This window comes from Miscanthus floridulus, chromosome 17, assembly GCF_019320115.1.
Source record: "Miscanthus floridulus cultivar M001 chromosome 17, ASM1932011v1, whole genome shotgun sequence".
Classification (NCBI taxonomy): domain Eukaryota; kingdom Viridiplantae; phylum Streptophyta; class Magnoliopsida; order Poales; family Poaceae; genus Miscanthus; species Miscanthus floridulus.
Window position 1 is genome coordinate 86254300 of NC_089596.1, and position 11711 is coordinate 86266010.

At 45.8% G+C, this 11711-nt stretch overlaps 1 protein-coding gene across 1 annotated transcript; it reads right to left on the minus strand.

Moving 5' to 3' along the window:
- Window positions 1-8724: 8724 nt before the first annotated feature.
- Window positions 8725-11179, minus strand: LOC136517326 (endochitinase A-like). Its single transcript, XM_066510876.1, has 2 exons — window positions 10019-11179; window positions 8725-9415 (listed from the first exon to the last, which is right to left on the minus strand). The coding sequence occupies exons 1-2, from the start codon at window positions 11063-11065 to the stop codon at window positions 8996-8998; spliced, it is 1467 nt and encodes a 488-aa protein (XP_066366973.1). The 5' UTR covers window positions 11066-11179; the 3' UTR covers window positions 8725-8995.
- Window positions 11180-11711: the final 532 nt, after the last annotated feature.

Genomic DNA, 11711 nt, shown 5'->3' on the forward strand with positions numbered 1-11711 from the left:
CATATATAGGGGGAGCAATTGCTACCATTTGGAGTTCATGAAACTTGTCCATATTCTATTATACATGGTAAATATGCTTGGGCAAGCAACGTGGATTCAATTAAATCTCAATTCATATCTTTGTGTAAGGGTTGTCATCAATTACCAAAAAGGGAGAGATTGAAAGCTCTAGTTTGGTTTTGGTTAATTGATGAAACCCTAAGTGCTAACCTAGTTTATCAAAGTGATTATGAGATAGGTAGCACAACTCTAAGTGATGAAACAATGGCAAAGATTATGACGATGGTGATGGCATGGTGATGATCACATGCTTGAACTTGAAAAGAAGAAGGAGAAAAACAAAAGGCTCAAGGCAAAGGTATAAATAGTAGGAGCCATTTTATTTCGGTGATCAAGACACTTAGCGAGTGTGATCACATTTAGGTTAGATAGCCATACTATTAAGAGGGGTGAAACTCGTATTGAAATGCGGTTATCAAAGTGCCACTAGATGCTTTAACTCATTGCATATGCATTTAGGATCTAGTGGAGTGCTAACACCCATGAAAATGCTTGTGAAAATATGCTAACACATGTGCACAAGGTGATACACTTGGTGGTTGGCACAATTGAGCAAGGGTTAGAAACTTCACCGGCGCCCTATACAGAAAAGACAGGGGTTCACAGAGTGACCGGACGCTGGTGGTGCAGTGACTAGACGCTGGGTTCAGAGTCCGGTAAGTGACAGCAGTAAGCGCATGGTCTCGGTCTTGTGACCAGACGCTGGCGTGTAAACTGACCGGACGCTCATGGTTTGAGTCCGGTCAGTGCTGACGTACGTTGATGTGAGGTGCACAGAGGAAACGTTGAGTGACCGGACACCGGATGAGTCCGATCGAGCATGACCGGACGCGTCCGGTCGTGAAATTTCATGTTTGGAACCTTACTGGAAACGACCGGACGCTGGGGTCCTACGTCTGGTCACTTTCTAACTAACACGTCTGGTCATCACTTGACCGTTGAGATCGGGCGATCGGTGTTTGAAGCCGATGACACGTGGCAAGCATCGGGCGACCAGACACTGGGGTCCTGCGTCCGGTTGAACTGACCGGAGCGTCTGATCACCCCGAGTTGTGCCTAGTGAAGGGGTACAATGGCTCTATTTCGTGGGGGCTTCTATTTAAGCCCCATTGCCGGCTCAAGCTCACTCTCTTGGACATTTGCATTGGCATAGCAACCTTGTGAGCTTAGCCAAAGCCCTCCCACTCATCTCCATCGTTGTTTCATCATCATTATAAGATTGGGAGATAATCCAAGTGCACTGCTTGAGTGATTGCATCTAGAGACACTTGGTGTTCGTGTTTTGCTGTGGGATTCACTTGTTGCTCTTGGTGGTTGCCACCACCTAGATGGCTTGGTGTAGCGGAGGAGGATTGGCACGAGTCGGTGATTGTTCGTGGCCATCTCCGGTGATTGTGAGGGGATTTGTACCTTCCCCGGCGGAGCACCAAAAGGTAACTCTAGTGGATTGCTCGTGTCATTGAGTTACCTCACTTGTGGGTAGGTTCTTGCGGTGTCCAAATTGTGTGGATGAGGTTTGTGCAACACCTCTTAGCCGCCGAACCACCAAGTGTTGGTCGACACAACGGGGACGTAGCGTGTTGGCAAGCACGTGAACCTCGAGAGAAAATTGGTTGTCTCTTGCCATTTGGTATTCTCCTGGTGATTGATTTAATATTCACCTTGTGATTGGTTCACTCCTCTACACGGCGGTATAATCACTCTACTCACTCATTTATATTCTTGCAAACTAGTTGTGGCAAGCTCTTTAGTGTAATTAGAATTGAGAGCTTGCTTTGTTATTTTAAGTTCATCTAGTGGAGCTCTTTAGAGTAGCAAGATTGAGAGCTCTTAGTGAGTAGTAACATTGCAAGTTGTGTGCCTAGTAATCATTGCAACTAGAATTATTGGATAGGTGGCTTGCAACCCTTATAGAGCTAGAGCAAGTTTCCATTTCGCTATTTGTCATACTAATCAAATTGCTCTAGTTGATTTATAGATTTCTAAATAGGCTATTCACCCCCCCTCTAGCCATATTAGGACCTTTCACAAGAGCCACCTTCTCTTCAAACCTGTTTGACTCCTAGTGGCAAGAATGACACTCTCACCTCTTCTGCAACTCAAATCATCCTAACTGTTTAGCCCTAGATGATGACTTTACTTCTAAAAGTGAGGTAACTCACCACTTTCCTTTTAGAAGGATTATCAAGTTCTCTTGTCAGTTCATCTAACAAATTTTTTACAGGATACCGAATTTGATCCCCCAAGTGTGGACAGAAAAGGGCATCCCATAAAATATTATCCACCATGTCCAGCCTCAAGAATGGGATCAACTACACCCACTCTAAAAAAGTTGATGAAAACCCCAGCTGCCCCAGCAATACTCGCATATCAGTCTTCAAAACGAAAGGCAACCCAAGGTGTAGCTTAGAAAACCACCACTAGGAAGATACTTTGCAGAACAAAATCATCAATTGATGAGGTAAATTAACTTATCTTCCCTCTTAAGATGACATTCAACTTCTAATTCAATTCCTTTCTTGTAGTCATTGACTATTGCATCTCAATCTGCTTTGGGTGCTGAACTGTTGTCCTAGTGAAAGGTCCTTGTTTGGTTTTGGTAATTGAGTGACAACCTAGGTGGACTAATTGTGTTTATGTAAGATACATAGGTGATTAGTCCACAAGTACATGTGTGTGAGCAACATATGCCATGAAGGTGGAAATAGCTCGGAGATGTTGCAAAGCTCACACATGTGATGATGAAGGAGCTCATTGCACATGAGACATGACATTGAGTCATGTGATCAAGGTGGAGAAGATCAAGACATGACTTGTCTTGATGGACCGGTTGCAAGCATGAAGGGCAAGTTGGAGGCTTTGGAGCGATGGACCGCGTGGCGGTGAAGCTTGAGCAAGACTTGGCACCAATGGACGAAGGCAACGGTGAAAAGCAAGTGAAGTCAAGATTGATGAACCAATAAGATCACGTGATGATATAAAATGGATCATATCATTGTTGATCGTGTTGGTGCATGTGTTGCATCGACATTAGAGGAGATGGATTGGAATGCGCAAGGCAAAGGTATAACCTAGGGTATTTCATTTCACCGGTCATAGGTGTGTAGAGAAGTTAATGACCGGGTATAGGATATATGGATGTACTATCAAGAGTGGCAAACTTGTTTACATATTGGTCATCTAGTGCCACTTGAGTGATCTAACTTTGCATCGTCGCTAGGATCGAGTGGCGTGGCAAGTTGAGTGGCTAATCCTTTGGAAAATATTTGTGAAAAGCTAACACACATACACATGGTGGTGTTAGCACATTTGCAAAGGAGAAGAAGTTGGAGTTGATGTGGATAAACTCGGTGAAGAAAAGGTTCGAAACTTCACCGACGGACAGTCCGACGGTGCCACCGGCGCCCTGTATAGAAAAGATAGGGTTTCACAGAGTGCATCGGATGCTGGTCACGCAATGACTGGACGCTGGGGTCCTGCGTTCGGTCAGTGGCAGTAGTGAAGGCGTAGGTGTCGGTGTCTGACCGAACACTGGGTCACTTCATGACCGAACGCTGGGTAGGTGCGTCTGGTCCCGCTGACGTGGCGGCACAGAGAAGAGGAGAAAGGACCGGACGCTAATGTTGCGTCCGATCATGACTGACTGGATGCGTTCAGTCGTAGTTGAGTAGCTCTAGGAGCTTACTGGAAGTGATCGGACGCTGGAGTCCTACGTTCGGTCGTAATCAAACTGATGCATTCGGTCGAGAATGGAACCTCTTTGGAAACGACCGGACTCGGCAAAGGTGCGTCCAGTCTTGGCACTGTGTTACATCCGGTCATCACTTGACCATTGAGATCAAGCAACTGAGGTTGAACGAAGGAGACACATGGCGTGCATCCGTTGACCGGATGCTGGACAGGGTGCGTCCGGTCGATCTGACCGAAGCGTCTGGTCAGCCTGAAAAACACCCAATGAAGGGGTAACGGCTATTTTAGTCCGCGGGGCTATAAATAGAAGTATTGGTCAGCATTTGGCCACAAGTTTAGAAGAGTTGAGCACACTAGAGCCTTGGTGGCTTATGTGGTAGTGCTTGGAAGCCCTCCATCTCACAAGTGCTTGATAGTGATCATCCGATTATGTGAGAGAGCGATTCTAGTGTGATTGCATCGTGAGGTTGCATCAAGTGGCACTAGGCGATCGAGTTGCAAGCCGGTGGTGCTTGTTACTCTTAGAGGATGCCACCTCCTAGACGGCTTGGTAGTGGTCTTCATCAAAGCTCGCAAGAAGCTTGTGCGGTGCTCCAGAGAAGAGCTTTGTGAGGGGCATTGTGCTCGCCCCGCGGGAGACGCGAAGAGCAACTCTAGTTGAGTGTCATTGAGCTACCCTCACTTTTGGGGTTGGTTCTTGTGGTGCCTGATGTGCGGGCTTGGCGGGTGATTCCAATTAGCCGCCGAACCACCAAGTGAGCGGTCGACACAATGGGGATGTAGCGTGTTGGCAAGCACGTGAACTTCGAGAGAAAATCACCGTGTCAACATTGTTCTTCATGTTGGTTTGCTATCCCTTTACACAAGCTTGTATTTACTTTCATATACTCTGTGCTTGTGTAGTTGCTCTTGTAATTAGTTTGCTTGTGTAGCTCACTAGTTACCTTCTTGCTTGTGTAGCATAGAAGTAGCTCCCTTGCGTGACTAACTTGGTTTGTGTAACCTTGTCAGTCACATTGCTTAGTTTGTGTAGCTAAGTATTTGCGCTCTCTAATTTGGCATTGGTTGCCTTGTTATTGAGCATTGCTAGTGAGCTTAGTTGGCTTTGTGCTTTTGCTTACTAGCATGTGTAGGAGCTCCCCGTTGCTTAAAGTACTAGTGGCATAGGTTTATGTGACCTTGCTTCTAGAATTGATTAGGTGAGCTCTAGCTAGCCCGACACCTTAATTACTTAATTATGATCTTTGTAAGGTGCTAGAGAACATAGATAGATGAGTGTAGCCTTGGCTAGACTGATTGTTTTAATTCCACACTTGTTTCGGTTAGTCGGCGCGATTAGAATTTAGTAATGACTATTCACACCCCTCTAGTCGCCATCTCGACCTTACACCTAGGCACTTAAATCAGCATCTGCTAATCTCTCATCGGCTAATCCTCCTAAGGAGCCAATTACAATTAAAGCAACTGATGTCCCTGACAGATCCCAAACGATAGAAGATGAGAACCTCTCTACTTCACCACCTGATACTACCTAGGTATCTCCTTAAGCCTTCAATCTTATGCAGTCCTCACTCTTCTCTGATCCTTTTCTTTTATCAGACACCACCTAGGAAAATGTCTCCACAAAAGCATTACAATTCTTGGAATAACAGAAAACTTCCTAACTTAATAATAACTTGGACCCTAATTTTCCTTATTTGTAGAGTCCGACACATCTTCCTGGCGCCATTCAGGCATAGCCCATTAACGCCGTCTGCTGACATCATCTATAAAATAGTCGATTCTGACATCGCATCTAAATCAGCTAATACCGATTCACATCTAATCGATTCCTTGATGGCACAATCCTGGAAGCTTCAAGTTCTCGCGTTCTTCTTCTCAAATTTTGGTGTAAACAACTGGTTCAGGCCGGAGCCCTACGTCTAGTCTCAGAGATGATCGAGTGCGTGTTCCTCGCTTGAATGCTCTGAAGTTCTTACAATGGGGGGTGTAAGAATGGTGGAGGTAGGAGAGCTGGAGCTAGGAGAAGGGCTGCCCAAAGGAAAGCTTTGAGAGCCCGATGAGAATAGAGAATGATAGGTGATCCCTTTGAAAGGAGGCCTTGGCTACCCTTATATAGAGTCTAGTGCCAGGTTACATACAAAGAAGAAGGTTCTCCTGACCGAAGGATCCTGAGCCTGAGGGAGGGGACCTAGCTAACTTGGCTTGCAAGTAACATCGTCTTGTGGTGCACGTCTTGGCATGGCTGTCGTCATGGTTTTGTGCTCACGTCGTGGCATGGCGTGACGTGGTGCCACAGTGCCTGTCATGGTGGCACTGTGGGCATGGCGATGTTTCGCCAACTGTCCTGCGCGATGTGGTCCTACTGTGGTCTTCGTCATCGCCTCCTGATCGTCCGAGAGCGTCGTACAAGAGTAGGTAGCCGCCCCGGGTCGTCGATCGTTTTGCTGCTTGTGGAGTTGGTGGCCACGATCCTGGGCTCCGGGGTCATGGCCTGCACTGGCTTGGATGGCCTCTAAGTCAAGGGCATTGTCGTGGATTCCACCCCGGTGGGTGGGATCGTACATATGTCTTGTCAGCCCTTGTTTGGACGGTGGCCCTCCGTATCTATCGTCACCGCTCGGCGGTGTTGTCCTGTCTCTGCTGCGTGGCGCGGGGATGGCGTCTGATCGGACCGAGGTGACCGTTGTCCCCTCGGTCCTTGCGGGGTCAGTGCGGCATGCCTGTTCTTGTCAGAGCAGACGCGCTTGGTGGGCTCAGTCTCTCCCGCCCCTCCCCAGGGGTCGGGACGGCGAGAGGTCGTGAGCTGCTGCATAGCGTGCGACTAAGGCAGAAGGGAGGGGTCGTGACCGGCCCCGGCCTTGGCTTAGCTGGGCTTCGGTCATTTGGGCTCAAGCTTAGCTTTTGGTATCATAGGCCGCATGAGCGGCTAACTTATCGGTGTGTTGAGATACCCGGGGTATCGTAACCCCGACCAATAGAATCACTCAAATCTCCAGCTGGTCGATAACATTAAGCTTTAAGGTGCTCATAATCTTGCTCGACTAAATAAGGAGAGTTATTAAATAAGGCCAGGTACAAAGGTACTCAACGAGAAGCATATTATATTAGCAAGTGAAGGGCAATTGTAGGCTTGTAGCATGCCCCCAGGTCGCCCATCCGCTCGGTACTAAGGTATGCTACTGCATGAGTTCAGCTGTCACGAATTACGAGGGTATTCCTTGTAAAGGCCTGTTTAGAACGGAAGAATGCAAAATAGAGGAAAGAAAGAAAAATATAGGAGTAGAGAATGAGTGTAGGTAGAAGACAAAGGATTAAAAAATACAGGAATTTTATAGAAATATATGTTTGGAACACAAGAATATAAGATTATATTTTTATTTCTCTATTATAGTGAATAAAGACTTGCTTACCCCTTCATTCACATGTTGAAAAAATTTCCAAGAGCTTGAAGTGGATGTTTTATTTTTCTATTTCATAAAGAAAGCAAGCCGTTTCATAGTAAAGGAAAACTTCATTTCTCCGTTCCAAACACCATGTGTTGTAAGTGAAACATAGGAATAGGGTTCCTTTGAAATTTCTATGAAAATCCTTTGATCCAAACAAGCCCTAAAAAGAAACGGAACCTGGTCACCATCAATGGAACTACTGGATATTACTTAGGGCCTCTTTGGCATGGCTTATGCCGGCTTCGGCTTCATCTATTTTGCGCAAATCGAGGCACTGTAGCGTGAAGCCGTTTTGTAAGCCAGGATTAAAATGAACTAGAAGCTGAAAAAATCAGTTTTTCTGCCTTCACCGGCTTTGGCTTCACCGGTGAAGCCGTTTTGGATGAGCCGTGCCAAAGGAGCTTTAGAATAACATATTATTTGCTCACCAACCGTGGTAGTTCTTGCCTTTCGGGTAAAGATCACTGGACTATCTTTCTTTTCAGGTACTTCTTGACTGCTTCATAATCTCCCTACTGACAAGAAGAAAACACGCTCAACTTGGAAGACTTGGTCAAGAGAGAAGGCTAAAGCACTTGGGCTCAGGTAAGGAAATCATCATGATATCTGCATCTCGATCATGAAGCACTCAAGAGGCTGCTGACAATTACTTGGCCCACAGGTATCCACATAGAGGACAAACCGGCCCCTTGGACATAGGGTGGGCGGACTGATTATTACTTGGTGTCCAAGAGCCTGACTTCTACCCAGGGGACCTTCACGACTTGATATGCAAGGCACATATGTGTGTAATCCTTTGCTAAAAAAACATGTGTGTAATCCGATTTATCAGTATTCAGTTGTAGCCGGCTATGAAACCAATATATAAGCCGGTCAGGATAGGATCCTTTTGTAACCCTACTCGAAAGGCTATCAGCCTGTTCAGTTGGCTGGTTCATATCGTTGCTGGTTCGTGAAGAAGTACTGCTGGCTGGTTTGTGTGAGAGAAAAATACTGTTCCGACTGAAAATTTACGATCGTTTATGACAAGCCACAGCTAAACGAGCAGGTTGTATATAAGGCGTGAGTTGGAGGTTTGGCTCCAGCAATGCAGGAGAAATCAGGTGGGTAGCACACGGTGAGTCGGTGACACGAGACACGATTTATACCGGTTTAGGTACGAAATACTCTACGTCCAGTTATATATGCTATTTTTAAGAGATCTCTTAAAAACAGTCTCCTTTCTCCTAAACCCCCCTTCCCTGTCAAGCAGGTCGCCGGCCCCACAAGCCCCACCACCAGCTCTTCACACAATATAAGAGATCTAGTGGAGGTGTTCATCTCCTTGGGCGTGTTTGGTCTATGCCCGGGCAAGCAGGTCGCCGGCCGGACAGCCCCACCAGCCGCAGCACCTGAGGCCCGAGCTGCTTGGGTGGGTAGCTGAAGAGTAAGTAGTAACAACTAACAAGGAGCATCTACAGTGAACCGAGCACATAAATGACGGGATCATACGAGCGAGCGTCCAAGCATTACAATAACTTGCAAGTTACAAATCTTTACTGTTTTTGTTTCCTTTATAGATCTTTTTTTTCTTTCAGTACAACAATTCGTGGAAAGTGGAAATCCAATCTCCAGGGACAAATCAAGAGACTCAAACCCCACAATCTCAGCGTCTTCAGCTTCTGAAATGGGATTGGGGGAAGTGCGGAACCAACCAATTATAGGACAGAAAACAGACGAAATCATACACATCTTGCAGCACAAAAGGAGCACAGAACGAAGAGCTAGTGATGATCATACTTTACAAGCAGCAGCTGTCAAAACGGGCTGAAGGGCTCCGGCAGCGGCTCGAACCGGTGGTCGAACAGCGGGCTTTGGTCGGGCTTGTCATCGAATCCATGCAGCCAGCTTGTGTTCTGCACGTCCTCCCTCAGCAGCATTGCTTCATAGCGCGAGCTACCGTAGATGTCCAGCTCGCCAAGGGTCTCCTTGGTCCCGATGCTCCCCCTGTCTGGCGAATCGGTTGAGCTGCCACCATTGCGTGAGAGAGCCCCGTTTGAGTCCCCGGAGAGGAGTCCGTTCACGCTGCTTCCATTGTCAGTGTAGTGATGGTCGCCGTTTGAGATGCCATGCCCTGGGTCTGATGCCCGAGCTGGACGGACCTTGGCAGCAGCCGAGCGAATGCTCTGGGGAAACAGGGATGCACCACGAATGCCACCCAAGTTCTGCCGAATGTCCTGTCAAACGTAGCGATAGCTTAGCTTCTTCCAACACTCATGCATCATTCAGTATTTTAGGCCAACCTATCATCTATGCAATGTTTCAATTTTCAACCAAAACCGATCATCTCTAAAAGGACTAACTTAACAAACTTTTAGAGACACACGTCACTTGAGATGAAGTCACCACTTACGGATGCAAATGTGATTTTCCATCCAATGTGCATTTGAATATTTTAGTATAAGTATAATTCCACCAAAGAACATTTTGCTACTTATTTATATATATGTATTCTTATTTTGGTTTTATATATATATATATAATAAGAGTCAAGAGATGACCTTGGTGACACACAATAACACACAGTCAATCTGTATTTGGGAATATTTCACTTGCAGTGCTTATTTGTCCACTTTGAAAATTGAGATGCATGGACTTGCAAAATGTTTCCTAAGCCATGGGCATGGCAATTTTCACTAAATGCAAAAGATTTGAATCTTGATAGGTCCAAAGTAGATAAACAGTTTCAGAAGGTAGCAAACTAAGTAATTCAATTGATAAGAACGCAACACCAAAACTAAAATGTAGGATGGTAGCTGATATGAACACAAGAAACATACCATGTGCTTGATAGCCATGTCAAGTGACCTCTTTGATATCGACCTCCCAAATCCATTATCTGTGCCCGAGACAGGTCTCGAGGGTCTATTAGCTTGACTGTCAATAGTGGACCTTTCAGCCTGTCGATTTTGGTGTCCATTTGTGAGAGTAGAGGTCTTTGATGATATATCAGAAAATTTACTTCGACTAACAGCAGGCACAGAGACCTTCTTCACAGGAGCTGAGGCAGCTGAAGGTTCAGTATTTGGGGTTGATCTTATGCCTAAAGCCATTCCTGGCCGTGATCTGCCAGCAGATAGTGGTCTTTCAGGTAATTTTGTCCTTAGATTTGGTGGAGTTTCATTTGGAAAATCGGGGATATCAAGTGGTCGCACTGGAGCTCGGGGTCGTGGATTTGGAGAACTTGGACGAGATGATGGAGCTGATGAAGGTGCTGAGTTCCGGCCACTACTGGCTGCAGACCGGGACACAGATGTAAAGCTGTTGATGCTAGAACTCCGTCCAACAGAAGGAGAACGACCAATAGCTGGAGCTGATGAACGAATTGCAGGCTGGCGTGTAGGTGTAGATGATCGTGAGCTGGAACGGCTCATTGAAGAAGCAGAACTTGAGGACAATGAGGTGGCACGGCTTATCCCAGGAACATTACCTGAGGAAGACCCTGGTCTGCTTGTTGCACCCAAGGAGGCGCTCGGGCAGCTTATTGCATGAGTTGCACTTGAAGATGAATTGGGAACAATACGGGACCGGGAATTTGGAGTTGATGGCCTCACATTATGTGTGGATGTGGTCTTGGAAGCAGCCGAATCAGTTGAAGAGTTTGGTGCTGTTGGACGAGTTCTCGTAGGAGTAGATGGGCGAGTTTTTACTGGTGTAGATGGACGAGTTTTAACAGGAGTAGAGGATCTTGCAGGCACTGGACGTGCAGCTGGAACTGATTGTTTTGGTGCGACAACTGTGCTGCTTCGTCTACTAGGGGTTGTAGGTCTTGAAGTGACTGAAGAAATGCTTGTGTTCAGAACTGATGTCCTGTTGTTGCCATTCATGAGAGCCGACTGGATAGATGGTCGATTGACAGAGTTACTTCTTGCTGGTCTAGTGGGAACCGTGAAATGCCCATTCTCTGTTTGAGATATTGAAAGCTGCAAATGAAACCATTATTACAATCGGTAGAGTTTGGGTAGGTCATAAAGTTATGCAACTATTTGTTTGTATAGTTAATAGATAAAGAGCGGTATTTCATTTCTATTACTAAGTTTCCGGGTTAAATAGTAAATTCCAGCATTAAATTTGCTAAATAAATATACTATTGCTATTTCTGTACAGCCTCGATACTGCATTCTTTTCACGACATATACTTCAACAGTTTGTATATGATTGAATACTAAGGTGAAGCCCCATTTACTGAGAGTAAGAATAAACCACTTCATTCCAAAAGAAATGAGTTGGCGAGTAAGATTGCAAAACATTGCAGACCACAGCGCTGCTGAGAGTTATATCTCATAAATTCTCTGTTGTCAAGGCTATTCTCATTAGTAGGTCAAAATGATTCACATGTGTCACCTCTATGGCTCTGCCTCATGTATACAAAAAGCATGATTCCAAGAAAAATATTGCTCAGAATAGTAACATTTGATCAGTTTGCAAGGGAAAACCTTCAAAGATTAACACATTTAACATTTAAGCACCAAA